Source organism: Thunnus maccoyii, chromosome 7, assembly GCF_910596095.1.
Source record: "Thunnus maccoyii chromosome 7, fThuMac1.1, whole genome shotgun sequence".
NCBI lineage: Eukaryota > Metazoa > Chordata > Actinopteri > Scombriformes > Scombridae > Thunnus > Thunnus maccoyii.
Window position 1 is genome coordinate 2,928,015 of NC_056539.1, and position 27,978 is coordinate 2,955,992.

General features: G+C 40.7%; 1 protein-coding gene and 1 long non-coding RNA gene across 7 annotated transcripts; one reads left to right on the top strand and one right to left on the bottom strand.

The window, feature by feature from the left end:
* Positions 1–2,814: 2,814 nt before the first annotated feature.
* On the bottom strand, positions 2,815–16,713 carry LOC121900720 (serine/threonine-protein kinase pim-2-like). 4 transcript variants are annotated; one of them, XM_042417240.1, is made up of 10 exons: positions 15,621–16,713; positions 12,814–12,922; positions 9,975–10,892; positions 8,355–9,023; positions 6,886–6,980; positions 6,726–6,773; positions 6,224–6,430; positions 5,473–5,650; positions 5,187–5,357; positions 2,815–4,702 (listed from the first exon to the last, which is right to left on the bottom strand). In XM_042417240.1, the coding sequence occupies exons 3-10, from the start codon at positions 10,030–10,032 to the stop codon at positions 4,611–4,613; spliced, it is 1,518 nt and encodes a 505-aa protein (XP_042273174.1). In that variant the 5' UTR covers positions 10,033–10,892; positions 12,814–12,922; positions 15,621–16,713; the 3' UTR covers positions 2,815–4,610. The 4 variants fall into 4 exon arrangements, with proteins under 4 accessions (XP_042273174.1, XP_042273175.1, XP_042273173.1 ...); XM_042417241.1 differs by lacking the exon at positions 15,621–16,713 and having other exon boundaries at positions 12,818–13,237; XM_042417239.1 differs by lacking the exons at positions 12,814–12,922; positions 15,621–16,713 and adding an exon at positions 11,501–11,583.
* Positions 11,674–27,464, top strand: LOC121900722. 3 transcript variants are annotated; one of them, XR_006097016.1, is made up of 5 exons: positions 11,674–11,753; positions 12,145–12,267; positions 12,369–12,434; positions 14,976–15,059; positions 24,907–27,464. It is a non-coding gene; the product is annotated as an uncharacterized LOC121900722 (long non-coding RNA). The 3 variants fall into 3 exon arrangements; XR_006097017.1 differs by lacking the exons at positions 14,976–15,059; positions 24,907–27,464 and adding an exon at positions 12,636–12,814; XR_006097015.1 differs by lacking the exons at positions 14,976–15,059; positions 24,907–27,464 and having other exon boundaries at positions 12,369–12,629.
* The last annotated feature ends 514 nt before the right edge of the window (positions 27,465–27,978 follow it).

Consider the following 27,978-nt stretch of genomic DNA (forward strand, 5'->3'; position numbering starts at 1 on the left):
TGAGTGGAGGGGGACTTTCACCTTCATCCGAAAGTTAAAAAAAAAATCAAAGAAAATTAAAACATTATATCATGCATTATAAATGTATCATTATTGTTATCATTATGAATGTACACAGCCCAATCACCTACATCACGCATACACTGTCACCAGCTACATAGCCCCACCCATTCTGAAAAACACATTTCACAGACAGTGAAACTGAATGTTTCCGCTGGTATGCACGGAGAAGATTGTTAGGTAACCAAAGGTCACATATGTTGATGAGTTTTCTCTCAAACGTTGATTTCGATGTCTCCCTATGGGGAACACTCTCTCAGCGTTATCCTCAGCCTCTACATTAATGGACTTTACTATTATTTTCATGGGAGCCATACTGGCAGGACACAGCCACTATCGCAAAATACCAAAATCCACCCTAACCATTAAACAAATCTGCTTACTAATTTGTCATCCCAGACAATATGTAATGCAGCCAATCTGAATTTAAAAAAAAGGCTTATCTTAGTACTTTGATGAGTGAAACCAGGAATGCTTTTCCTTGACTTTCTTCATGTATTTGTAGTTTGTTGTTGCAGTGTATTAGTTGCAATGCAAGCTGCCAATTAAAGCTTGGCGAGCTGCATGAGGCTCACTAGCAGGGCAATGAGTAACACTGCTCTATGTCATTATCCCCGCTAATATTGGCTGGCAGTTGTGACACTGCATCAAGGGGTCGAAGCAGTGTCACTCACAGCAAGCTAACACCTTGGTCATATCGTGTCAAATCTTTGGATCTCGGTTGAAAAAAAGTTTCAGATCAGCTCAAGAAAAAAACTTCTCTTTGGTGTCCAAAAAAGAATCATCAGGAGTCAGAGTTCTGAGCAGCAAAATGTACTTTAATGCCGGCAAAAAAGGAGAGCAGTTACAGTGCACACAAGGTTCACCTAACTCACTCTGAGGCGCTGGGGTCAGCACCTCTTCTTTTATACCATTTGGCTTGTATAGGGTATAGGGTACGTCTATCGTCCAACCTCTTCATACTAGCCAATTACACCATTATAATCTCTTTTCATCACCTGTTGCAGACCCGAAGTCCTAAATATAGGTTTTGAGCAGAACTGGACATGCCTGGGCGACACAACATCCTGGACAAGAGAATCAATCCCCTCTAGGCTTAAGCCTAATGAACAATACCAACAATGTTGCTAAGGCAAAAGCTTATTAATTCCACCATAATGCCAAAACATAACTCACGAGCCTGAGTTTAAATGCATTTGTAACCTATCCTAAACCCACCACAGCACCACTGCCAGGTCTCCGATACAGTTTTGTGCAACAGACTTTCATACTGCCACTGTGAAAATCCATGTTAAAAACTGTAACAGCTACACTCGACATTAAAAGAGTTCCAGGCGATGCGTCTCGGTGTGGAACCCCCTGAGGATGTTGTCCTTCTATTCATTCAGGCATTTGTATGTGAGGTCTCTCTCAAAGGCCAGCTGCACCAGTTGCGCCTTACATGCATGTCGGATTGATTGACAGTGGTCAGTGAGGACATTCCTCAATACTGAGAATGAATTTTCACACATTGCAGTGGGCGCGCCAAGTGTTAATCCAAGTCTCATAATAGTTACTACACTTGGCATGGCTTCCAGCATTCTGTGGTACTTTCTTTTGCCGCCTCTTCTGTTTGTGTGCAAATAAATTGCATGGCAACCATAAACTCTGTCTCAACGATGGTTGATTTTGTTAATGTCATGGTGTACTGGAGCAAGTGGGGATCTAAAAATGTGCCTTTTTCTGGATTCAAAGCAGCAAGTGAACAAGCAAGTTGTGTGTTGCACTAACTGAAGTGCTGTTTGATCTCTCCAAGCACTGTGTCAATTGCACTGTAAAGAGCTTCTGTACTTGTTCCATGTCCTTATTTATTATACATCTCCATTTTGAGGAGCAGCAGTTGGCCTTGTTCCACAGCTCAATGAACTTGGCCTAACAGTGGAGTTTGTTCATGCGCTCTGCAGCAGTCACCACCAGTTCCAACCCAATTAACAGGTCCACGTCCTCTGCCTGCAAGAGTTTGTTAAGGGCATCTAACAACCATCGCAGCTTTTGCACAAGTAAAGCACTAAACATGAAAGCAGGCTCAGAAATTTCCTACAAGAGCCCAGTGGCCTCCATTCTCATCTCTGCACCCTAGGCGCACTCTGTATCAATATCTGACAATAAGGATGTGATATCCTTAAAGGATCCAATGATCGTAGACATGGTGGCGAAAAGTAGGCTTTCTGAGAATTTGTACAGGCATCCATACATGTCAAAAAAATCAGTGACTGCTTTCTCTGCTACCAATGTGTGGAAAACCACCAGGTACAGATGGTGGTTTAAGCAATGCACATAGGGATTTTTCTGCCCAGTTTCTCCTTCAACAACCTTTAAACACCACCATGCCCCCCAGACATCACTGAAGCCCCGTCATATATCTGACTTTTACATACTTGTATTTTTGATGTGTCAAGTCCATTTTTTTCACCTCTGCAGTTATTAGGTCAATCAATGTGTTTGCATCTGCAATGGTGGCTGTAGCTATTGTGAGTGGACACTCTGTTGCTTCGTTTGATGTAGATACAAAGCGAATGGCAGTTGAAATGTTTTTGCATCCAGTGGCATCACTTGTCCCATGCATGTTAATAGCATACCACGATGTACCTATTTCTTCCATGATGGTGTAACACCCACTGCAGTACTTTGCAGTGGGCCTGCAGGTTCACAATTGACCAACCAGCCTCAACAAAGAGCAAAATACCACGTCAGAAGGTTTAAAAGCTCAGTTTATTATTTTGTATAAAATATATTAAAACCATAGGGGAATATCTGGGTCTTGTGGCAATACTCTAAAATATTCTGAACTATTTAAAAGAGGGGTAGCAGTCAATATCACAATGAGCAGAAAGGGAGGGAAAACACTCCAAGGGTCACTGTCTCTCTCCTTGTCTGAGGCTGAAAGTCCGCTGCGCCGCAAGTTACTTGCTTCCTCCAGTCAGTTTACGCTTTCTCATCAGCATGCAGCAGTACTCTCTGAGCCACCAACATGGACTGAGCTGGCAACAAACCTCAACCCTCAGGAAGCCAACTTGTCTTTGCATGTAATTATACACTAATTAAAACATACTTATGAATATGATATTCCGTTTTTGCCAAGTCTATTCCACTAGATGCCACAAAATTCTACACACTGCACCTTTATTTCTGCCCAAAACTGTTTATATGTAAATTCATATGCAAAACATATGAGTTTACATATAAAGCTTCTTTTCCTTCAGATGTGAAGCCTGAGAAACCTGCCTTCTATACAGTGTATGATTGTAAGCTGCTCCCCGTAGACTCCTTTCTTTAACCAATACAAGTATTATTGAAATACATTTTTGTATATTGATTGATTATGAGGGTAATGTGTGTTAAATAGTGAAACTCTGAGCAGCAGGTAAGTCTTTTATGATTCTATTTGGAATGGAAATGTACATTATGCTGACTAGTAAAGCTCTTATAACAGTTTCCTCCATGTGAATGGTTGACGGACATACCCTCTGTACAAAATACTTATCTGCCACCTGATAGAAACCTGTCCTCTCTGTAAGTGCTCTTGTGTGGAATGTTTTCAGTTTGTACTGGGAAGTCTGGTGTTTCAACCAATGTTGTAATGCTTAATTTTTTTTCAAAATTCAGACTACCTCTAGGACAACAAATGTAGCCTAGGGTAAACAAAATATGTCAGATTACAAATGCCATTTAAAGCTACTATTATCACAACATTGTACAATTTAATCGAAACATATGAGCAGCGATCAATTTGAATGTTACTCCATTTCAAGCTCCACATATAATCAAAGTGTTGACAAATGTGGTTTCAGTTTTTAACATTTGACTTTTTCCAGTTGTTAGCTAGCACCATTATACTTTTTGTATGAATACTTAAATTTGGCAAATGTTAATCACCAGGAAACAACTTATGTTTGAAGAATAAACACCGATGTAAATAATTCTTATTCATATTTTTTCAAGCACTAATCAAGACTACAGATGGGAGATTATTTCCAATCATTTTATTTGTAAAGCCCATAATTATATTAAGTCTTAATAAGTTTTCCAGAACCACAACAGCAACAGTCCTGACCCAGCCCAAGCTCTCTATGAAGACAAGGAAAAACTCCTCAATAAGCTCTATTGGTTAACTAGGCTTTTGGGAGAAACCTTGGGAGAGGCAATTCAAAGAGAGATCCCCCCTCCTCGGGCGGCTGGGGGTGTACAGGAGCTGCTGATGGGAATAACTCCAATATTAAAAGAGGCCGATATAATAAGGCCAAATATGTGGGTAGATTTGATTGGGCGTTAAGGGAAAGAGGTGGTAATGGGTGTATGGTGAAGATGGGGTTTCGGGTAAGGGGTGAAAGTAGGGTTGGGGGTAAGGAAAAGGGTGGGGTGAGGAAGGGAGGGGAGCCGAGTTAAGATGGTGGGTAGAGTGATCAGAGCAACCAGGAGGATGAAGATGGAGGTGACTCAGACGTCCAAGAGAGAGTTGTGGATTCAGGTGTAGACAGGGTATGGAGGGCGTTGTTAGGTGTAGGGTGGGATTATTGGAGCCAGGGGTGGAGCTTTAGCTGCTTCACGGTGGGACGCTCCTTGGGACGTATGGCCAGACACAGCTCCAAGAAGTCAAGGCAGTCTGGAATGTAGGAGATAAAACAGTAATGTTTAACTTGGTGAACGTTCAATTAAAGCTGGTTTTCAAATGTTAAGTTAAGTTAAATATTAATTGCGAAACAAATTTCATACAAAACACTTGTGATTAAGCTTCAATTCAGTTTTACAAAACAGAAGGCTTCAAGGATGAGGAATAACTGGCTGGTTTAACAAATGTTCATCTGGTTAACCTCCCCACCTCCGATAAAGAGCAGTGTGCAATCACTTGCCTAAACTTTTCACGGAAACGGCGCGGTGCTGTGCTGCATGAGTCATATCCTTCTCATGGTGTTCACTGCTATTTTTTCCCACCCAAAATATTCAGGAGCGCCTCTTTTATCTTTCTTTGTCTAAACTAACCATGACAACACCCCCAATCAGTAGAAAGATTTCTGGTCAACAGACATAACAGTGACCCTCAGATACGGACACAATGCCTTACAGCAGCTGTTTTCTCAGTGTCTTACCTTCGGATAGTTCACTGCTGAGTTGAATCCTGTCAGTGACGAAGCTCATGGTGTCAAATCTATAACCATGCAGCAGGCGGTATAGCATTGCTCCCAGCTGCCACACTGTAGTGGACCCAGCCTTGTATTTCTTGATCATGTGCCACTCTGGGGGGGCAAGTGAAAGGGTACCTAGAATACACAGAAAGACAGAATGAAGACAGAGTTTTGTTCAAACATGTACGTCATAATTCTAGAAACTAGCTGATGAGTGTAAGAGAGTAAGAGCAGAAGCCAGATATCATACCGCAGTAATAACGGTAGGGTTCCCTCTGCACAGAACAGCTACAGCCAAAGTCGATTATGCGGACACGTGGGACACTGGAATCAACTTCAACAAGGACGTTTGCACTTTTTATGTCTCGGTGAAACACACCTTTACGGAGCATTTCACTGGCTGCGTCCACTAACTGAGTCATGAAGATCTAAGATAGAGACAGAGGTAAACAGATGAACTGGTGAGTGAGGGGGCTGTAAGGTAGTGTTTTCCCCTGAAACAACATCCACACTATTATGGGATAATGTGGATGCAGGTAATCAGAGAATACATTTACCTTACATGCACGTAGTAACCTGGTTAGTGTAAATCCATATATGCAGTACATGAAGCAGGTCATCATAAAACATGATGCTCATATAATGCTATAATGACCTGATCATGTAAATTACTACAGTAATATGGCAATAAAAAAGCTAGGGAGATGAAATTTACATTACATTACATTTTATAGAAAATGTGGAATGAAAATTTGTAGGGGGTTAGGGTTGCACTGGACACTGTCGACTTTTGACCTCAAGATTTCTAAAATCTTGGATAGAGCTTTATGTATGTAACATTTCAGCTGCAGTTTAAACCAAACAAACAAGTTGTAAGTGCAACTGTGGCTTTAAACTCTCACAGGAACAGAACACTCTGCTCTGAGCAACAGCCAACATGACCTGAACTTCTCTTGTGGTTTACAACACACACACACACATCCTCCACCCAGTTTCAGTACCTTTGCCGTGTGTTCTTCCATACGGCCTCCCTCGGACCGGAGGTACTTAGAGAGGTCCATAGAGGGGACTGGTCTTTCCATGACCAGGATTAGCGTTTGGTCCAGATAATACCAGTCCAAGAGGGTGACTGCAGCGCACTTCCCAAGTGATTCTGGTCCACCTGCAACTTTCAGCATCAGGGCCACTTCTAGAGGGATCTTATTCATCTACAAACCCGAAGAAAAAAAAACAAAACAAATTGTTTGATTGTTGTCTTGAAAGAAAAGTTGAACATTCAGATGGTGATGATGGGACAGAAATCATTTTAGAATGAAACAAAGTAGTCATGTTCACATCCAAATCTCAGTGGGGTAGGTGCAGGATACAAAACATGATTAAACTAGATACAAGGAGTACACTCTGAATCACTTTTCTTTATTTTTGCGACATTTTGATCAAAGGAAGCTTTGATTCAGTGTGCAGGTACTCCTTGTATCTGGTTACAGAGATGATTTTACTCACTTTAAGTTCATAGTCCACATCTGGTCCTTGAATGTATTTGAGAGCAACCTACAAGACAAAAACAAGTACTTTGGTTAACACTTTCTGAAGATGTGGTGAATCGTTCATTGTGTGTGTGTGTGTGTGTGTGTGTGTGTGTGTGTGTGTGTGCGATGCTTACAGGTAAAGAATCTGTTATACGGTAGCCAGCATACACAGATCCGAAGCCTCCCTCTCCGATCTTGTCGAGCTGCTTATACTTTGTTTCAAAATCAGCTACAAAAACACAGATATTGGTTTTAAAATAGTTATGAGAGACATATATGGATAATATTACTACCTCTAACTCTTACTTTTACTATGTTTCAACTAATCCTAATTTTATTCTTTACTTTGAAGGAATAGTTCAGTCCAACATTTTGTGAATGAGATTATTTGCTTTCTTGCAGAGTAAAATGAGAAGATTGACACCCCTCTACACCACTCAGAGCTAAAATGAGAGTGAATTTTGAAGTTAAATTCATACAGCGACCAAAAACAAATAAATGCTCATGTTGCTCCATGTCTGCTGGTTGCGTAAACAGGCAATTGTTTGCTGGCAATACGTTAGCCATAACAACTTTATAAGGTCATAATATGTCAATGTTTTGTTTTAAGCTTGTGCTGCCCCCAGGTGGACAAAAAAAACAATTAATAGAGGTTCAGGTAGAGCTAGGATTAGCTTAGCATAAAGACTATGCAGAAGGAAAATGCACAAAAGTCTTCTAAAGCTCACTAATTAACACATTGTGCTCATCTATTTTTCTTCTTTAAATCTGAGCACAAACAGAAATGTAAAAATGACAATTTGTGGTTTCTCAGAGAGTTCTGTGCTAATTCTATTTTTTGGTGAACAACAGCTGGGCACAGAGTCTTGTCATCACTGTGAAGTTACCAGAAGATGAAGCACAGAAGTGCTGGACAGATGAACAAGATGTTGATTGTCAAAAAGTAATAACAGTGCAACTCCCCATCAAACCACAAATTGTCATTTTTACATTCCTGTTTGAGTATGGATGAATCAAACAAACCTGTGCATCCCTGAGCTTCAGAGGCATCTTTTTTCACTACAGAGAAAGCAAGGCTAGCTGTTTTCCCCTGCTACCAGTCTTTATGCTAAGCTAAGCTAATCACCTCCCAACTCCAGCTCCATACATGAGAGTGATATTGATATCCTCATAAGCAAATAAGCATATTTTACAAAATGTCAAACAATTCCTTTCAAGAATAGTTTCAGATTTATTCAAGTCTGTTTTAATACAACACTCATGCTCAGATTTGGTGGCTGTAATCCTTCCTCCTGTTCATACTGGCTGTTAAGTTGTGGAATTTCCAACTAAAAAGACTAACTTTGGAAGACACCCACCTGATTTGGCTAATTCAGACTGCTGACACTTCATATTAGCTTTGACTGAACCTAAGTGAGGACTATGGATGTTGTGCCCCATCTCTTACAGTGTAAACACGTGAGTAAGGGGTCTTTTCACAACCAGTGTGAACGGGAGGAATGATTACAATGACCAAAAACTTTGTCAGTGGGCATGTGAGTATTGTATGAAGACAGACTTGAAAAGAATTTGTCAGTAATTTGCTCTCACACTATCAGCTCACCTCTGTTGGTGATCACTGCAGGGACTTTCTCCTCTTGTGAAGATGGAGCTCTGCAGGAGCTCTGTTTGAGTTTAGATCCCTTCTGCCTCTTAGTGGGTGTCTCTTTACCAGTGCTGGCCTTTCTCTTCCTCTTCCCCCTCTTGACATCCTCCACTTCTTTGGGTTTGCTGCAGCTGGAAGGGGCAGCAGTTTCCTGACAGGACCTGTATTTCTTTCTGGAGCTCTCTCTGTCTGTGCTGGCCTTCCTCTTCCTCTGCCCTGTCTGGACATCTTCCACCAACACTTCATTGGGTTTGCTGGAGCTGGAGGGGGCAGCAGTTTCCTGACAGGACCAGTATTGAGAGCTCTCTCTGTCAGTGCTGGCCTTTCTTTCGCCCCCCCTTGAGCTGACCTCCATCAACTCATTGCTGGGCTCACTGCAACTACCCCTGCGCCTCTTCTTTGGTGTCTCTCTGTCAGGGCTGGCCTTCCTCTTACTCTGCTTCGCCCTGACATCTTCTGTGGACACATTGCCAGGTTCACAAGTGTTGGGGTTTTTCTTGCTGTTGCAGTTACCCCTGTGCCTCTTCTTGGCTTTCTCCCTGTCACCGCTGGCCTTTCTTTTCCTTCGGCGCTCCCTGAAATCCTCCATCAAGTCGTAGTCTGGCTCAATGGTGCTGCTGTTATTGTCTATAAATGAGGAAATGCATGTAGTGCATTGTAGTAACCTATTCTTCTAACTGGGATATTCACACCAGAAGAAGGTTCTAAGCTTACCAGGACATTTACTCAAATGCTGTTATTAAATACTCATTTGTGATACTTTTACTTTACCACTTAATATTTCTACTCTGCCACATTTCAAATATTATACCACTACATTATTTCACTTATGTCACTGGTACCTTTGTATATTAAGATTTTACATACACTAAATATCAACTTCTAACGTAACATTTCATGCACTTTCATAGATTATAAACCACCCAACAAAACTTAAGTTAAAATTAGCTCCACCTTGACCAGCTACAAAAGTAAAATGCTACGTACAGATTAATGTATCAATAATAAGGATCCGAAAATATTTTACTCATATATAACACTAAGAGGGGCCATTTTTCTGCATAATGAGTACTTTAAGTATGTTTTGCTGATGATACCTCTGGACTTTTACTATAGAAAAAGTATTTTGAGTGTTTTGTGGTCTTCCTACTTTTACTTGAGTAAAGGATATGAGTTTTGCTAACATAATGAGAAACAGTTTTTAATTTAAGAATGTGCAAAGTCACAAAATGTTGATAGTGAACATATCTGCAAAACGTTCACTGATAGTATGAATAAATATGAAAAAAAAACAAAAAAAAACAAATTAGTGTAAATAAAACAAATACAGTTGCATAATATGCAGTGCAGTCTTTAGCGCTTTTTTTAAATTCCTATTTTACTTTATTTGGTGATGGTCCTCTTTGTGATATTACTACTGACTTACTTTCAAAAACACAAAAAAAACAACACAAAAACAGGAATCTGACCTATGACTCCAGGTACTATCTCAAAGCCAGTGCCCAGGCTACCTGGTTTATGATCTGGATTCATGAAAGGATGGGGACTGGACTTTTTTTTCTAGGATTGTGTACTCACCTTGAGTTTTCCCAGAGGCCAGATGTTCATGAGTCCGTATGGATGTAGATGCCATCATGTTTTCAAAACTGTTTCAATCACAATTACTTTAAAAACAAAGTCACTGTGCTGTGATATCCAGAGCTTAGTAAGGTCTGTCTGTATGCTGACTAGATATCAACCAATAGAATGTGATGAACTGAGATCCTTTGATGCATCATCAATAGAATGTATTCTATTTATGATGTATTCAAACACATAGATTCTAGAATGAATACTTAAGTAAATGTAAACATCCTAAAAATGTCTACATACTAATAAAGACAATAAAATCATGTAACTTTGCGTCATTTTTTGAATGCTTTAAATGTTAATATAAACACATATTCTGATTACAGATTAATCACAGCAGGGATATTTTGGGAGAAATATTTTAATATGGTTAGTGTGGGAAAGTTGTCAGTTTTACTCAAATTGGCTTTAAAGTGGCACCAATCAATATTTTTATATTAACAATGAAAGAAATGACTAATGTGACAGATGTTGCTTGTCATAATAAACCCACATACAATCGTCACCTAGTCTGCAGTTGTCCTCTAGTCTGCAGAGCGCAGACTTCACTGTTCTCTTATCAAGCTTGTTTCCAGCAGCAGCAGGCAGCTGTTTTCAGCAAACAAACTCTGATAAATCCACTGCACACTGGCCAAAAAAATAACTAAAAAAAAACTCAATAAATGTGAGTCAGGTTGCTCCATGTCTCCATGTTTCTGTGGCATTTTAGCCCTCTCACTTAAGATGTGAGGGAGAGATGCACAGTACATATGATTGTAAGAAATCAGTTACTGATTAGATGTTACAGGTGATCAGGTGAAACAATCATTTCTATACCGGAGTTTACTCTTTATTGGTCCTCCCTCAGTCAAGCCGGATGAAGGCCACCTGGGAGAGAACACAAGACATCATGTGGGAAATGTCAAAGGTTATGCATATCATATCCAGCAGGGGGGAGCATGTGACAGTGTTAAATTATTCCTATTAATTATGAGTCATTTTGATCATAACCACGATTACTAAACAATTAATTTACAAAGTATCAGTACATGCAGTCATACTGTATATTTCATAAATAGTAAAAGTCTGTTGCCACCAGTAAAAATGTCTCATGTGCATGAAGTGTTGCTGCAGTGAAGCCCACTTGCATTTGTATTGGATTTCTATTGATGCCATATAACATGAGGAGTCAGAGGGTGACAGATTAGTCTGTGAATGTTGTCCCTCAAAATGAACTGTCAGAGAGAGAGTAGTTGGCAGTTACATGTTCCGTTTGTCAGCAAGTGCATTTAGTGCAGCTAAATGACTTAGCAGCAAGATGAATGGTGGAAAAAAGAGGAAGGGTAGAGCAAAGAGGGCAAGAGAGAGAAAGAAACATAAATAAACGTGCTAGCTAGCTAACGTTCGCTACCTAGCTAACGTAGCTAATGTTACCGATGTGTCATCACCGTCCCCTGTCAATGTTAGACTGAAAGAATGTAAAAACATTTGTTCACAGGTAGACAGCAGTGTCGAGGGTGTTGTGGCAGAAGAAGCTGTGTCAGAGGACATAAAGCGCCTTGATGAAATCGAGGATTTTGTTCATGACAATGTCACCAAGCAGCAGGAGAGAACAGTGAAGGGAATGAAGCAGGGTGCTCCTAAACCTGGCTTCAAAATAGGGGACAAGGTGTGGAGACAAAATGTAAGAAGCCAACAGAGAAGGTACCTCACTAACGCCAATACATGCACACGCTTCAGTTGAAAAATGTAAGTAGTATAATATAGATTTTTTTGGTTTGAATAGTAATTTTTACAAAATGCAGTAAATCTTGTACTATAATATCGATGGTAATAATGTTATATAATGTAGTATTGTATTTTCTTCAGATGTGCAGGAAGCATGTGCATGTACTTCTTTCCAAAGTATTGAAAACAACAAGGAGAAATCATTCATTTCCATTCCCTAATTGCTAATATTTCAACAATGTCAGATAAAATACTTCCAATACAATTGCCTTAAGTCATGCCAGGACATTCAGAAACAGGGTTAGGGTTAGGCTTAGGGTTAGAAACACTAGAAAACGATGCAGTTGATAGTATTACAGTGAAACTGCCTCTGTGTAATACATAATGCCATCTTTGTGACAATTTTTTATAGGTGATCAACGCATATTTGAAGGTGCTTGTACAGAAATACAACCAGTGCAATGTTGGTGAAGCAGCTGTTATTGACACCTATGCTATGACGGCAATCTGGCAAAAAAATTTTGGAAGAAGCCGGGTATGTACTGGATTGTTATGACTTCGTATTGTGTAAATGTTGCAAATATGCATTTTTCAATTAACAAGGATTTTTTGTCTGTTTGTTTTGACTGCTTTCAGATTGATCCAGTGGCACACAAAGTTATTGTGGGAATTGTGATTTAGAACCATCACTGGATGTTGGTGGTGAGAACAAGCTCTGTATCTATAGTGATGTAAACACTACATAATTAGCCATTTACTTGATAAATTTGGCCATGCATACATGCTATCAGTTATTATTAAAAAGGTCTACACAATACCCTACATTGTAGAATTTCACTAATATCACTAATACCATGGGGTTCCTGCCTAATGTATGTTGTGTTTCCATGTGAATAATAAAAGGTTATGTACCCACATGAGAAAAGAACCCTTTTCTTGGATCCACTTGGGGAAAGTACAGGAAAGACTAAGGTGCGCCTGGAGTCTACAAGGAAAATGTGACTCAAAAATGTAGTTGTCCTTGTGTTCTGTGAGTTGTTAAATGATTATGTGCAGCAGTGTTCACATTTGTACTACTTACATACTTTAGACCATTCATGAGGAAAAAAAGGCTGCAGTGTTTCAAAGTGGACATGCAGCGCTCTCCCTCATAGATGTCAGCAAGATGGCACATCCTGTGGTGTCCTGGCCTTAAAAGTGAGCGTAAAATGCAGTTACCTAAACATTATTGTCAAACTCTAATTCAGTAGCAATTTAAGTGAAGATCTTGACCTGCTTTTATACATCATGATGTAGGTTTTATTAAATCTGGTAATATTATACATATACTATATGTAATTCTTTAAATTTGATGGTTGATTTGTGTGTAATCAATTAGAGGAAAATATCATAGACCATGCAACGCTCATGCCATACTACTAATCAAAGTTCATAAATCTTGACACTTTAAAGAAGGCAGTGCACAAGTTGAGGCTGGACATTTCCCTCCTCAGAGAATCTGGTGTGTTTCCTTTTTGCTCAATATTGTCAATCATTTCATGTTGTTGGTTTTATGCATGTTATCTCATAAATATGCAACTATAAGCCAGTGAATGGTGGCATAATTCCTGCCCTGGGATACAATAACCTAACATTAGCTAGCTACATTTATGGCTTGTTGCCAAATAGGCTACACTACGCAACGCTATTTCAGAATGATTTGGTCTTTTAATCAAGTAACTTAAACTTTGTGACAGAATACTTTTCATTTCAGAGTGATTTTGTTCATTTAATCAAGTTGCTAACTGCAGTGTAGTAGTCGTGAAATGCTTCCACTTTCCATCACCATTATTCCCCATTTTATTTTATCTTATTTTGTTTTTTACAAAGTATTTTTACTGTTTCATTCAACATTCTTTGCAATTCTCCACAGGGACTTGTGTTTCTGCATTTATTTATTTTATGCATTGGCACTCCCTCATGGAGCCCATGCAGACTTGAGTAGTGCAACCCATTCCAGCCAGCTAATCTAACATTTGTCAGTCCATTGCCATATGCATAATTTATTCTCACATTTTTAAACACTTTTACTTTTTCACTTAGTGCAAGACAATATGAGGCAGATATAATAGACATTTAATCTTTTTTTTAATGTACTCCAACTGTACACTAGGTCTCAAATTGTTCATGCAATTCAGTGGATATTTTTATCCAAAGCACTTTAGTGTACAATAAGTGTGCAGACTTTTAGCATGTATCTGTCTCTGTCCTGTTGCCAAAGGAAATGTGTGTTGGGGGGGATTCAACATCTGTTGAGGCCCATGTGAACATGCTACAAAGTGAGTATCGGAAGACACATCCAGACATCTCAACTGTCAAAGACCGCATGGCAGAAACATTCTCCTAGAGTTGTTGCGAAATAATGGAGGGGATGCCCGTGAGAGGCAAACCTGCTTTACCACCTGGGCTTTCCGAGAAAGGTGACTTGTACACCAAACGACGATGGAGGCAAGTTCAATTCCTCTCAGATCTCTTGGCACAGATGGATTCTGGAGTACTTACCACTGCTACAGGAATGACAACGGTGGTCAAAGGAGGAGTACCTTCCCCAACAACCAAAGTCCTGGTTGTTGGGGAAGGTACTGCAGACCTTTCCTGACACACGAAGACTAGTGTGATCTGTCAAAGTTCAGACCAAATGTAACATACTGGAACAACCGGTCACAAAGATCTGTCTTCTGCAGGAAGCTGAATAAAGACTGATGTAAAACCCATATCCCACAGTAACAATTAGGGGCTGGTGTGTTGTAGCCACAGGGCTGGCTAATAGCATAGGCCATATAGGCGGCTGCCTAGGGCGCCATGTAGCACATTGTAGTAAACTAGATTGACATTGAAATATCATATCAATAAATTAGGTCTCTACTGTTGTAAAATAGCAGCAATTAATGAAAAAAATGATGCTGTAGCAGAAAAACTGCTGTTTTACCATCAGTGAGTTCTGTGACATGTTATGATTTACACCTACCCCAGCAGAATGTGTGTAAATATTTAGTTGCTACTCAGAGTAATGCTGTAACTTATCTCCATAGTGCAAGCTTTTCTTTTAGTAATGCATAAATCACAACTTAGTAATAATTTATGTCACATCTAGGTTTGAACTTACACACAGCTGGTGCAACAGGCTGCAGCTGTTGTTTGCGCCACTCTGCAGCTACATGTTTTTGCTTGTAATAATCTAATATCTACTCTATAACTGTCCAGATGCACTCAGGAAATATATGCAGAGGCCCCCAGCTGCTGGAGAAGTTACACCTGATCTCCCATCTACACCACTCTCTGAAGCAGGTAAGTTCAGCCAGTCATTTGGGGTCTCTGTGTAAATTGATGACACACTGCTATGTTGTCATTATTATTATTATTATTATTATTATTATTATTATTGAATGTTACAGTTACACATTGTTGCTAAATAAATGTAGGTTTTAGTCAAATTAAACAAAGTTTATCTTTAAGCTGCTCCACCCCTGCTGAACATCAGCATCTACTTGTCATAATAATAATAAATACAGGGCAGGAATTATACCACGGCCAAACAGCCAGTGCCATGGATGCCCCGGAGTGTGGCTGTAATGCCCCTTCTAGCATTAACTACCCACACAGCCAGTTTGGCGTGCCCTGTTTTGAACTAGCCATTATGTCCTTAAAAGAAAGTTGCAGATTTCCTCATTTAAAACCATGACACAGCAAATAAACAGACTCAATGTTTCTCCCACTCCCGCCAATATATGTGTAACGTTAACATAAACATTAACAGCTAACCCCTTAGCTAACATTAGCTAACAGTTAACATATGTGCACAGGCAGCTTAACAGTGCACAGTGTTTATACACATTTGGCCTTACTTACGCCCGGCGCAAAGCGGTGTCAAGCGCAACGCAAGTGTCTTTGCTAGTTTAAGATCGACGCAGTTGTCATTTTCCCGTCCAGCGCCCACATTGTTTAAATAGCAAATGCACTTGCGCCCGTCTGTGAGTGCCCATGGTCGTGTTGGTCTTAAAGTGAGGTGTGGTATATTTATTCCCTGGGATGAAAGGATAAGCTTGCACCTTGAGGAGCCATAATGCCGGATGAAAACAAATGCGAGGTAGAAGACTTTCAACATTTTAATGGCTTCAAAATTCTCAATGTCTTTACACACAAGTGAGTGACATCGTTGGTGGGTGAATTCTGTCCGCCAACGGCAGGCAGAGCCAAGATACCATAAACGAGCATGAAGTGCTGCAGAAGTCATCACTCCATCTTCCCTGAAACGTCCAGATTTTTACTCAGTTTTGTGGTCATACTGTACCTTGTAATAACATAACAGGTACCTAGTAGTTAAATAATAACTAAAGTATTAATTCTCTCTAAATTCCTCCCAAATTTCCAGATTATTGCTCAGTAGGTCGTGCACACTCTGTAATAATAGAATAGGTACCTGGTAGTTAAATAATAACTACAGTATAAGTAATTTGTAAGTTCCTAAATTGTTACCCCCTTATTCCATAATTTCACATCTTGTTCCCCTGTACCTATATATATGTTTTGGTACGTACTGCACTGGTACACCGTGCGTACAAAAGATTACACCGTAACTGCGGAGTAATCACACTGTACGTTGCAGGCTGTAATCTAAAGCGTTACCCCTTTCTCATCTAACTAGACAAGCTGATATTTCAGCTTCAACGACAGATGTTCCTTTATTTCTAGTTTTACAATCAAATCCTTTAACATTAGGTTTGTTTCTGTGGAGTGCACTGTGTTAAACATTATTTATATTTGTTAAATGTTGTGTTTGCTTATATGTTGTGCATGCAAGACATGAGCTGTTAAGGTACAGAAGGAAACACCAGTGGTGGAAGAAGTGTTAAAAGTAAAAGTGCTAGTTGTACCAGTACTAGCATGATATATTATATCAACTATATATTATAAAAATGGATTATTAATACTGAAGCATCAGTGTCAGAGCAGCATGTTACTGTTGTAGCTGCTGGAGGTGGGGCTAGTTTCAACTCCGTTATATACAGTTAGCTAGTTTAGTCCAGTGGTTCCCAACCTAGGGGTTGGGCCTCTCCAAAGGGTCACCAGATAAATCTGAGGGGTCGTGAGATGATTAATGGGAGAGGAAAGAAGAAAAAACAAAATTCTCAAATCTGTTTTCAGTTGGTTTTTTTTGCTGAAATATTGGATCATTTGAACATTTATTGAAATGAAAGCATGTGAGAAGTTTAGAGGGAAAAATCACTATTTGTTGGAGCTGTTAACAACTCATAGACATCTGACATGTGACACACTGCTTTTTGTGAGACGTCAAAAGCCAAAAAGGTTGTAAACCACTGGTTTCATCTTTAACAATGTGTTGTATTTTAAAAGCTTGTTATATTATCCATTGTGTCAAATCTTCATCTGAAAAGTAACTAAAGCTGTCAAATAAATGTAATGGAGTAGAAAGTACAATATTTCCCTCTGAAATGTAGTGGAGTGGAAGTATAAAGTAGCATCACATGGAAATACTCAAGTCAAGTACAATTACCTCAAAATTTATACAAGTACAGTACTTGTATAAATGTACTTAACTACAGTATCAAACTAAATCTCACAGCAACACTGATTCCCACATCAATTAAAGAGACCTTCAACACCGGCTAATTCTTGTCCTTTGAGGTGACCCTGAGGAACTTTTCAATTGACTTCCTCATGGAATTCAAAGTGGGAGGTGTTCTTCCCACAGCCCACGCCTGTCTCACCAGCTCGTCATACTCCTGCCAGTCACACATTTATTTTATTAAAACATGACAAACAATTCTACAAATGCGTGAAAATACTGTGAGAAAACTGATTACCAACCTTTAAAAGTTGAGACATGTCCTGTCTTAAGGCCTTGCATGTGGCAGGTTTGGACTTAATCAGCTCCTGCAGGTGAAAACACACTTTCTGATTTGTTCTATTACAACAGCAGCAGCAGCTCAAACACCACTCACACTAAAAAATCCTCCATTTCCCATCATGCAATGTGATATTGTCTTTTCTTAAACCATCTCTGCATGATAAACACCCAGATTTCACCTCCTATAAACTTTTGAACACAGATTGAAATAAAGTGCAGATATAAAATATATATAAATATCAGTGGAGTGTCAGAGATGAAGTTTTATTTAATTAATGTCCATGAATGTTCGAATGTATTCACTTATTTGCTTTTTCATTTCTGGATCTTCAAATAGAGATTTATTGACCTTCCACTGTTTAGTTCGCAGTGGTGCTGATTGCAAATTAAAGTCAAACTGAATGGGATTATGATCTGAGATAACTACTGGATATATTAGACTCTGTGTGTCACATTTCTAATCAAGAAACTTCAAATCAAGTGTTGAGTCAACTGAAGTGTGTTCCAGTCATGTCTCAAGTAAATCGAGAATGTAAATAAATTGTACATTACATTCAAACAATTAGATGTTTAATATGGGGTTAACTTTTCACAATAATACTGAGAAAAAGAAGAGAGAATCACAGCCAGGTCTGCTCAGGTAACAAGTACACTAATAAAATACAAATGTTTATGATTTCTGTGAATGTTCAAACTTTTGTCCATCTCTACATTTCTTTCAAAGACTGACAGAGTGGACATGAACAGTAGAGGGTCCGCTGTCCGGGCGGGAGGTGTCTTCATCTTCTGCACTGTACAGAGGCTGTGGCACAGTCTGCTTCTGTAAATACAATCACATGTGTAAATTAATTGTATATAGATCAGTTTGAGCTCAATGTATGTATATACAACTGCTGAAATACAAGAGAAAACTAACTTTCCTCCTTTGTTCAGTATGGTTATTATTGTTACTTCACAATAAACTTATATAAAGTTCAGATAATTATTGTTGTTGGCGCTGAACGGACGCTTTTTCGCTGTCTGTCCTTTGACTGTCTAGTAAGTTTTGTATCTTGTTTGGTTTAATAATTGAGGCAAAAAGAGGAGTGCCATCTGACCTTTGCAAGGATGACTGTGCTCTCACAGTTTGCTGGCTTGTGAATTAGCAGATCTTGCACCCAGCAGCTATGCAAAGTGTTCATGAGCTTCTAGGGATTTGTAACTTTTAAACTATTTATCAATTTAACCAACATTTTAGCCAAAACTAGTAGCACTGCAGCAGGCACAGGCAGGTAACAGAGTGTGTTCCTCCCAAGATGGCACCCCCATACCAACATGCAATGTGGGGTGATGTACCTTCACATTCCATTTTCTCATAGACTTCCATACAATCAGACTTCTTTTTGGAGCCCCCCTTGCGGGCCATTAAAGAGACTGCAGGTTTAAGGCACTTGAATCTGGCATCACTTTTCAGACCTGGAACTACCTGCTTGGGGGCTGCGTACAAGGCCAGTATGAGATAAATGAGGCTTTTTTGTAAAAACTGTGAATCATGCAAAGCTACTCTAGTGGAGTCCAAAAATAAAGTTTAGAGATGGAAATGAGGATAATAGGTCCTCTTTAAGTATAGTTTTGAGGTACTTGTACTTCCATTTGATGACAATTTCTACTTCCACTCTACTACATTTCAGAGGGAAATATTACACTCTCTGCTCCACTACATTTATCTGACAGCTTTAGTTACTTTTCAGATGAAGATTTGACACATTGGATAATATAACAAGCTTTTCAAATACAACACATTGTTATTGTTTTTTGGCTTTTGACGTCATAAAAAAAACAGTGTGTAGTCGGGGTCACATTTCAGATGTCTATGAGTTGTTAACAGCTCCACCAAATAGTGATTTTTCCCTCTAAATTTCCCACATGGTTTTGTTTCAATAAATGTTCAAATGCAAAACAGATTTGTGTATCAGAATTTTGTTTTGTCTTTTTTCCTCTCCCATTAATCATCCCACGACCCCTCAGATTTATCTGCTGACCCTTTGGAGGGGCTCGACCCCTAGGTTGGGAGCCACTGGACTAAACTAGCTAACTGTATATAAAGTAGTTAAAACTAGCTCCACCTCCAGCAATTCCAACAGTAACATGCTGCTTGAACACTGATGCTTCACTATTAATAATCTAATGATGTCAGTCAGAGGGACCAAACCACTACTTTTACTGCAATACTTTATCTACATCAAGCTCATAATACTGATGTACTTTTACTTTATCATGAAGGAATTCTACTTGTAATGAAGTATTTTTACATTGCTGTATTGGTACTTTTACTAAAGTAAAGGATCAGAGTACTTCTTCCACCACTGTGTGATTCAAAAAACCCTCATTTATTCGTGGATCATTGCCAGAATCAGGTTTATAAAAATATTTACTTCTCAAAATGTTTGCAGTTATTTCTGAGTGTAAAACAATCAAATCGTACAGATTTCATTTTTGAAAATCATTTTAGACATTTAAAAAGACACTAAATACTAGAACACAACTGGTCAAAGAATGCTGCCGGTGCCTAGCAACGGTTGCCGAACAACAGTTGCCGAACAACGGCCGTTGCTTGGGGGCGGGATTTATGGACAAGACAGTTCCATTGATCTGTGTGACATCACATTTTGGGAATTCTTTGATGCCTGTGACATCATGTTCAAATCCCTTGATGCTTTGATGTTGAAAGCTTTGATGTTGATGTTAAAAACCCAATAAGTGTCTCCCACAAACTGATTCTCAGCATTGTGTTAAACTCAGACATTAGTACGTGAAAACTGAGCCCAGTGCAGTTCATAAAGCCCAGTGCGGTTCATAGAACGGATCAAGTATCAAGCATTGAAGGTAACATCATAACAATTACCATGAATTCAACAGGAAACTTGTGCTCAGAAGAGATCCCGGTGGTCACAGTCGGCACTTTGCGCCAGCCGATCTGTGCATTTCTTTCAAAGATGACAGAAGGCCAGTGGATACTGCTGAAATCCGGTTCTCCTGACGACGCCACCAAAATCTTTTTGGCTGAGCTGCTGTTGGAAATCATACAAGAAATAACAAACACCTATTTGGCCTCACTCAGGAACACATGTGTGGCAATTTCTGAGGAGCAAGTTGAGGTCAAACTGGGTGACACACTGAGTCAGAGCTTTGCTGAGGCTCTGGACATAAAGGACCAAGACCAGTGTGCCACCCCCCCACGACTGACAAGCCTGCTGGCTAAGGAGGTTGCAGAGAGCGTCAGCTCTGCCCTCTCTGCTTGGAAGACCCCTGGGTCTGGAACAAGCCAGCGCATCACTCCTCCGCACAGACTTAACAACATGCTCAAACATGCTTCCAAAATGCTTAAAAAGTTTGCCGCCAAGATTAGAATTCGCACACCCCGGGGACATCGGCAGACAGTAAGCCAGACCACCTCCCTGGAGAAGACCAGCTTAGAGCTGTTACTGGAGGATCTGGAGGACAAAGACTTCAATTACATCTGTCGTTCACACGGGGAAGAGCTACAAACCCCAGAGGAGGAGCCAGAAGACGCAGAGGAGGAGCCACAAGACGCAGAGGAGGAGCCACGACAAGACCCATTTGTGGCTGAAACAGCTAAAGAAGTCCAGGAAATAATAGAGAGAGCTGTTAGTGATATCACAGTGCCCCTTTTGCAGGATGTAGCGGAGTCGGAGTACCAGCAGCTGCAGTCTGAATCCTCTTTTTACATTGAGGTTGTGTCAAATGACATCAGTGAACTCATTGCTAGTGAGGTCAGGTCTTTAACTCCACAATCCAAAGAGAAGCCTAGACTCAGTATGAGAGAAGCAAGCAGCATTATAAAGTCCTTATTTGTGAAGGTCCTCGCCAAATTATCAATACATCGCATTGTGGCAGAACTGAAGAGGAAATTCCGACACGAGTCCGAAGCTGAAAGCAGCCAGTCAATGCAGTCTCTCATTGATAGTTTTGAGTCGTTGCTTTTGGTGGAGAATGGCGATAAACAGAAAGACCAAGGTGGGAATGAGCTTAGCTTATTTCCCAGATATAAAACTCTTTCTGGGAATAACCTTGCGGTGGTCATCAAAAAACTCACCGAAATGATGTACTCCTACATCAAATATGGGACGGTGACCATCCCAGAAGCCATCAGGAGGAAGGCAGCGGCTCGTCCTGTGGTTAATCCTGCCATGTATGAGGACATATGGAAGAAAATCCGCTGCTTCCTGTCTCTGATCAACTGGTGGCAGAAAACCCAGGCTGCCAGCCACTCCGACAGACTCACGCTGGCTTTACAAGGCACTGAGTCAGTTGCACAGAGTCCCTTAAAAGAGGTCGCAGAGGAGAACGCATGCCTGATACCTACTCCAGTGCCAGCCACTAAACGTAATAAGAAACGATCCCGACCTTCACAGAAAGTTGCAGGGGTACAGGAGGACACAATGGGGGAGATAAACAAGACAGCAGTCCTGTTCCTCGTGGAGAGGCTGGTATCTGGGCTGTACAACAAGGCCAAATTGAGCTGGACCACAACGCAGCCAGAGGTCATCATTCAACGTCTCTTCCAGAGGATATGGGCCGAAGTTGAGGGAGCAGAGTTGAGAATAACCCCAGAGACATTTGAAGACCTCGACAAGGCGGTGATCAAACCCCTGTTGAAGAACTGGGGCTGTGCAACGTATCTGCTGATTTCAATCAATTTACAGGAGTCACAAGCCGAAAAAATCATCACCAACTATTTATGCCGCCACCTTACTGCAAAGAAACGGAGTGCCATCTCCAGGTTCTTTTCTTCGCTGGGAAAAGCCCTCTCAAAGCCCTTCAGACGGGCATAGAGTGTCAGGGTTATTTGGGGGGGGGGGGGTTATTTAGGGGGTAGGTAGTAAAGAGCTTCATTTCTGCCTTACATCCATGTGAGGCAGGACTGGAGCTCTCAGGGTAATCTCAGGGGTCAGCGGTGGTTCTATATCTGAGGGCCTCTTCTTCAGACATAGAGCCAGTGTTGAGGTTAGTTAGGGGGTGGGTAGCTTTCATCTTGAAGGGAAAAAGTGAGCTAGGGTTTATATTTTTCCTTCAAGATGAACGCAGGGGGTTATTTAGGGGGTGGGTAGCCTTTATCTTGAAGGAAAAAATGTGCCCAGGATTACTTTTTTCCTTCAAGATAAACGCAGGGGGTTAGTTAGGGGATGGGTAGCCTTCAACACAGTAAAGAGCTTCAGTCCTGCCTTACCTCCACGTGAGGCAGGACTGGAGCTCTCAGGGTAATCTCAGGGGTCAGTGGTGGTTCTATATCTGAGGGCCTCTCCTTCAGATGTAGAACTAGTGTTGAGGTTAGTTAGGGGATGGGTAGCCTTCATCTTGAAGGGAAAAAGTGAGCTGGAGATTACTTTTTTCCTTCAAGATGAATGCAGGGGGTTATTTAGGGGGGTGGGTAGCCTTCATCTTGAAGGGAAAAAGTGAGCTGGAGATTACTTTTTTCCTTCAAGATGAATGCAGGGGGTTATTTAGGGGGGTGGGTAGCCTTCATCTTGAAGGGAAAAAGTGAGCTGGAGATTACTTTTTTCCTTCAAGATGAATGCAGGGGGTTATTTAGGGGGGTGGGTAGCCTTCATCTTGAAGGGAAAAAGTGAGCTGGAGATTACTTTTTTCCTTCAAGATGAATGCAGGGGGTTATTTAGGGGGGTGGGTAGCCTTCATCTTGAAGGGAAAAAGTGAGCTGGAGATTACTTTTTTCCTTCAAGATGAATGCAGGGGGTTAGTTAGGGGATGGGTAGCTTTCAACGCAGTAAAGAGCTTTAGTCCTGCCTTACCTCCACGTGAGGCAGGACTGGAGCTCTCAGGGTAATCTCAGGGGTCAGCGGTGGTTCTATATCTGAGGGCCTCCCCTTCAGACATGGAGCCAGTGTTGAGGTTATTTAGGGGATGGGTAGCTTTATCTTGAAAGGAAAAAGTGAGCTGGGGTTTAGGAGCTTCAGTCATGCCCTGGATGCAGAGCAGGACTTGAGCTCTCAGAGTCACCTCAGTGGTCAACAATGTTTCCTCACAACTGGAAAACAAGGTTTGAGTTCCTGTTGTTAGCCTTTCCGAGTCTGTGTGTTGTTTATTGAGGTGGTGTGGGTTTACCCCGGGTTCTCCGGTTTCCTCCCACTTTACTTCAAAACAGTTAATCAATTGGACACTCAAAATTGCACCCAAAAAGCTTATTGGTTTCATGAATATAAAAATGGAAAAAGTCATTCAATAAAAGTGTCTACATTCTCATATCTGCTTCAAAATCACTCTTTTCTTATTATTTGCATTTGATGTTGAGGATGAAGATGCTGATGAGGTGGATGGCAGCACACTGTGTGCCATTAGGAGTAATCTAGAGTTAGGGCATCAGCAGAGGCGCTGAGGGTGCAGGATATGTTCTGCCAGTATTTTACCTCTCCTGCTGGCCAAGTCCCATTGCAATATGACCATATGCGCTGTGCTCCACTGTGCAGACTTCTCCTTCAATCCTTTTAAAGTTATTGAACTGAACTTGTAAATAATGATTTAGGTAAAGTCTTTAATGTTTAAATTGTACATCTGTATAACTTGTAATAATTCCATGTTTAATTATTCAAGATTAAATTAAACTCCTAGTGCTTCAAATAAATACATTACATTTACCCAATGTCTTGTTAAATTATTGTTCATAATATTGATTAAATATCTAGGGTTCAATGGCATGGAAAATGTAAGCTCAGCCAGCAAAAATTACAAAAGGAGAAACGGTTACCTTAAACTGGACAGGTAGGGTTTTAAGATGCATATTGTTAAACAACATCAAGATTAACTGTTTCTTCTTTGTTTGTCAAATTTTTATTTAAAACCTAGTTTCTAGGTTGCCCTTAAACTGTAAAAATGACATGTTGCTAAAGGAAATGTAGTGATTATATTTTCTCAATATAGAACAGGAACAAGTACAATAAAAACAATCAACACCATATCAACACTCACCTCAAGGTAACATCAAAATAAATATATTATACATGTATTATACATACATACATAACCACATCACAGCTGTACATCATGTGAGTTGACATGTGGCTGCTGTGAATATGAAGCTCCAAACTCTGCCTCTTGGAGCCTCTCCTGCATTCTAACTTTGAGCCATGACTACCTGTCTAAAGGCAGTTGTCTCATGGCTGGAGCCAGGCTCATGAGAAACAATCTCCTCATGCTCCCTGGCATGCTGCTGCTCCCTTGTTTCTTTCCTTTCTCCAATTACTGCTCTAGGAAATCCCTGCTCTTCCTTTTGGTTGCCTTAGCAGTGGACTGTGGAGCTGCAGTAGCTGCAGTTGCAGTCATCTCTCCCTCACTCCCCTCTGCCTGCCTCCTCCTACCTGACTGTGTGAGTAACTGTGTATATAGTACTCGGGCATAAGGAAAGCTCTGTTTCGCTGTCGGCCATTTAGGACCTGTTACTGGCAGTTGCTCTCTGTCTCCAGGTTAAGCCCAGGAGCCAGATGGAGTCCTGTCTGAGGGAGGACGACAGCCTCAGGGAGGACGCAGCTGATCTGTTCAAACATCAGGCTTAACAGTCAGAAATTCATGCTACGACACTATTTAAACATTCATTCACTGGTATAGTCAGACTGTGACAAGCAGCATGCCTGCACCCTATTGGGGTGGACCCAGGGACATATTTTCGTGAAGGCTCATCGACCAGCGCAAGCAGCGCTCCGACTGTTTGGTATTTTCCTGATCTTGAAACTCACTTTGTGCATCTGTGCGGTATTTTGGTGACCAGCACAGAGCGCACGGTGCATTGATGGGAGGAGAGGCGCTGACAGCAGCGCAAAGACAGTTGTTGTTTTTTGGTTAAAATTTCTCAGAACCATGTCTATTTGTGGCGCAACGTCACACTGGTTTTGTGATTTACCAACAGGATCAAACTAAATACTAAATACTAAATACTAAGTCACAGTCTGCACGCCTAACGCCTGGGCCACACAGCCTACTTCTACCTGAGCAGTGTGTGTGCATCGCTGAACTGCTGCGGCTCGCAGGCCTGCGGTATCCACACAGACAGCGTTGCTGCTGCGGTGCTGCTGCTGCCAGCTCTATCTTTCTACATAGAGTTTGAATTTTATATTGGCCATCAATAATAGCATGTTTCATATCATTTCATTATGAATTTCATTTATATTTAGTTTAACCAAAAAAAGGTTAAGAAGCGTGTGCTTGATTGTGAAAAATAAATAATAAATTATATGTGAGGGTTAGGGTTGGGTGAAAGCAGCTTTCTTTCTGACAGACATGGTGGGGTCTGGTTGGGGATACTGTGTGTCAGTCACACACTCCTCACACAGGACGTGTTTCTTTTTCATTGATTATACTGATTATTCCGCCAATTAATCCCTTGCTGTCACCACTCCAAGTGATTAATGATGTTGTCAATGGCGGCCGGGCAATATCCTAGAAGGCTTGAAAGTTTTGTCATGTCTTCCAGGCTCTCGTTGTGCTTTAATGTCTCCCCCACATTGAACAAAGACATGTGCTGCAATATCTCCACATTATCTAGGAGCCTTGCTTTTAGTTCATTTGCTAAGGAGATGGTGTAGCTCACACATCTCCTTCGCACACAGTCCTCCTCCTCAGGGGAGAAGTTCACCTTGGACTCAAATGTATAGCCAAGGTATGGCTTGGGAGAGATGTGTCCATCTATTGGCTCTTTGAGCATGTCAATTGTTGCCATGGGGTTGATGACTCTACTGCAGACAGACTTTATAAGCTTTATTAAACAGTCAAGCAGCTTGAGCAGATCCATCTGTTCCCCTTCAAAAGCCTTAACAGCAGACTGCACCTCACTAATTATAGATTTTAAAAAAGTGAGGTACAGGAGGTTCTGTGGGTCACTGTACATGGAGTGTAGAACATCTGCCATGTAGCAATGTTCACGTGCCATGGTGAGGTTAAAAGCAATTTTAATTCCTCCCACTGATCCAGGATTCTGGACATGGCAGGCTCTATGGAAAGCCAGTGTGTGCCACAGACCATAGTTATCAGTAAAGGCTTCTCCCTACAGTTTATTGTCTCATAGACGGCTTTGTATGCCTCTTTGCACTTTGGTGAAATAGAGAACCAATTATAGGTTTCTCTAACAAGGAATTCCACACTACGTGGAAGTGTGTTTTTGGAGGCAGAGCTTACAGCTAACTGTAGTGAGTGACACACACAGTGGATGAGGACCATGTGTTTTATTATATGCATCATCTGTGCCAATGCCAAGCAGGTTCTCCCTCTTGAGGCCACACTTCCCAAGAAAAGCTAGAACTGCTCTGGCTATTGATCTAGCATCCCCTCCCTCCAGCTCAAGAAGGCCTAGGTAAGTGGCCACCACATTTCCCTCGACCTCACTAAAATACCAATACGACCCCAAGGTACTTTGAGACACTTACATTGGTGCTTTAATCAAGAAGGAGGCTGTATTTGCTGTCACTAATATCGCCACCTTAAGCCGCTTTCAAGAGAATATGGTGCCAACACACCATTGATCATTTCAGTACATTTCATATGGTGCATCTGGAAATTTTTGGCTGCACTGGAATCTGTAAAAGCAGCCTTACATGCCTGACAGATGTGGTCACACGAAAGAATGGAACAATGCTCTGCAATAGCCAATGCCATTGTTGCCTCTGCCTGTTCTCAAGAGTTTGTGTTTTCTGTAAAAAAAAAAAAAAAAAAAAAAAAGGTAATGTAGATTGCTTTGCTTGGTTGTATTGCTTGGACTTTTCAGTGTGCAAAGAATTTTTAATGTGTTTGTAGTGTGTGTATTTGTATTTATATTTATATCTGTATCATGTGTATGTAAGTTTAATAAAGTGATTCAAATTTAATAAAGTATTAAGATTATTATGTGTTTGAACAGAGCACAACGTACTGAATTGTCTGAATAGATGATCTGAATTCAGAGAGTCCAGGAATGGGAATAAACTAAACCCCTCCTGTCACTGTGTGATCATGAGTTATAAGACAGTAACAAATTAAATTGTCTAAATTCAAACATTGGAGGAGCAAACAATACAGATTAATGATTAGTCCTGGGCAATACTGTTTGCACATGCACAGCTGCTCATTCATATCATGTCATGCGTCAGCTGCCGTGCTGAGCCTGCTGCACCCCCCTCTGCACTCACTTAACAGAGTAGAGGCAGAAAGAGCAGTGTACCTCCCGTCTCCACTCATGGGGCAGTACTGGCAACTCTCTTCCATGGACAGTAGCTAAGGATGTCCAAAAAGTCATTAGATTTGTTGCTAGGTGCTTTTTTGGAAAAAAAAAATTGAAAAAGGGGTCTGAAAAGTCCT

Coding starts and splice junctions, on each gene's coding strand:
- LOC121900720 (XM_042417240.1), bottom strand. CDS start 10,032: ATGATGGCATCTACATCCATACGGACTCATGAACATCTGGCCTCTGGG. Junction 9,024..9,974: donor GGCCTCTGGGAAAACTCAAG/GTGAGTACACAA, acceptor CCTCATTTATAG/ACAATAACAGCAGCACCATT. Junction 5,358..5,472: donor ACCCTACCGTTATTACTGCG/GTATGATATCTG, acceptor TGTGTATTCTAG/GTACCCTTTCACTTGCCCCC.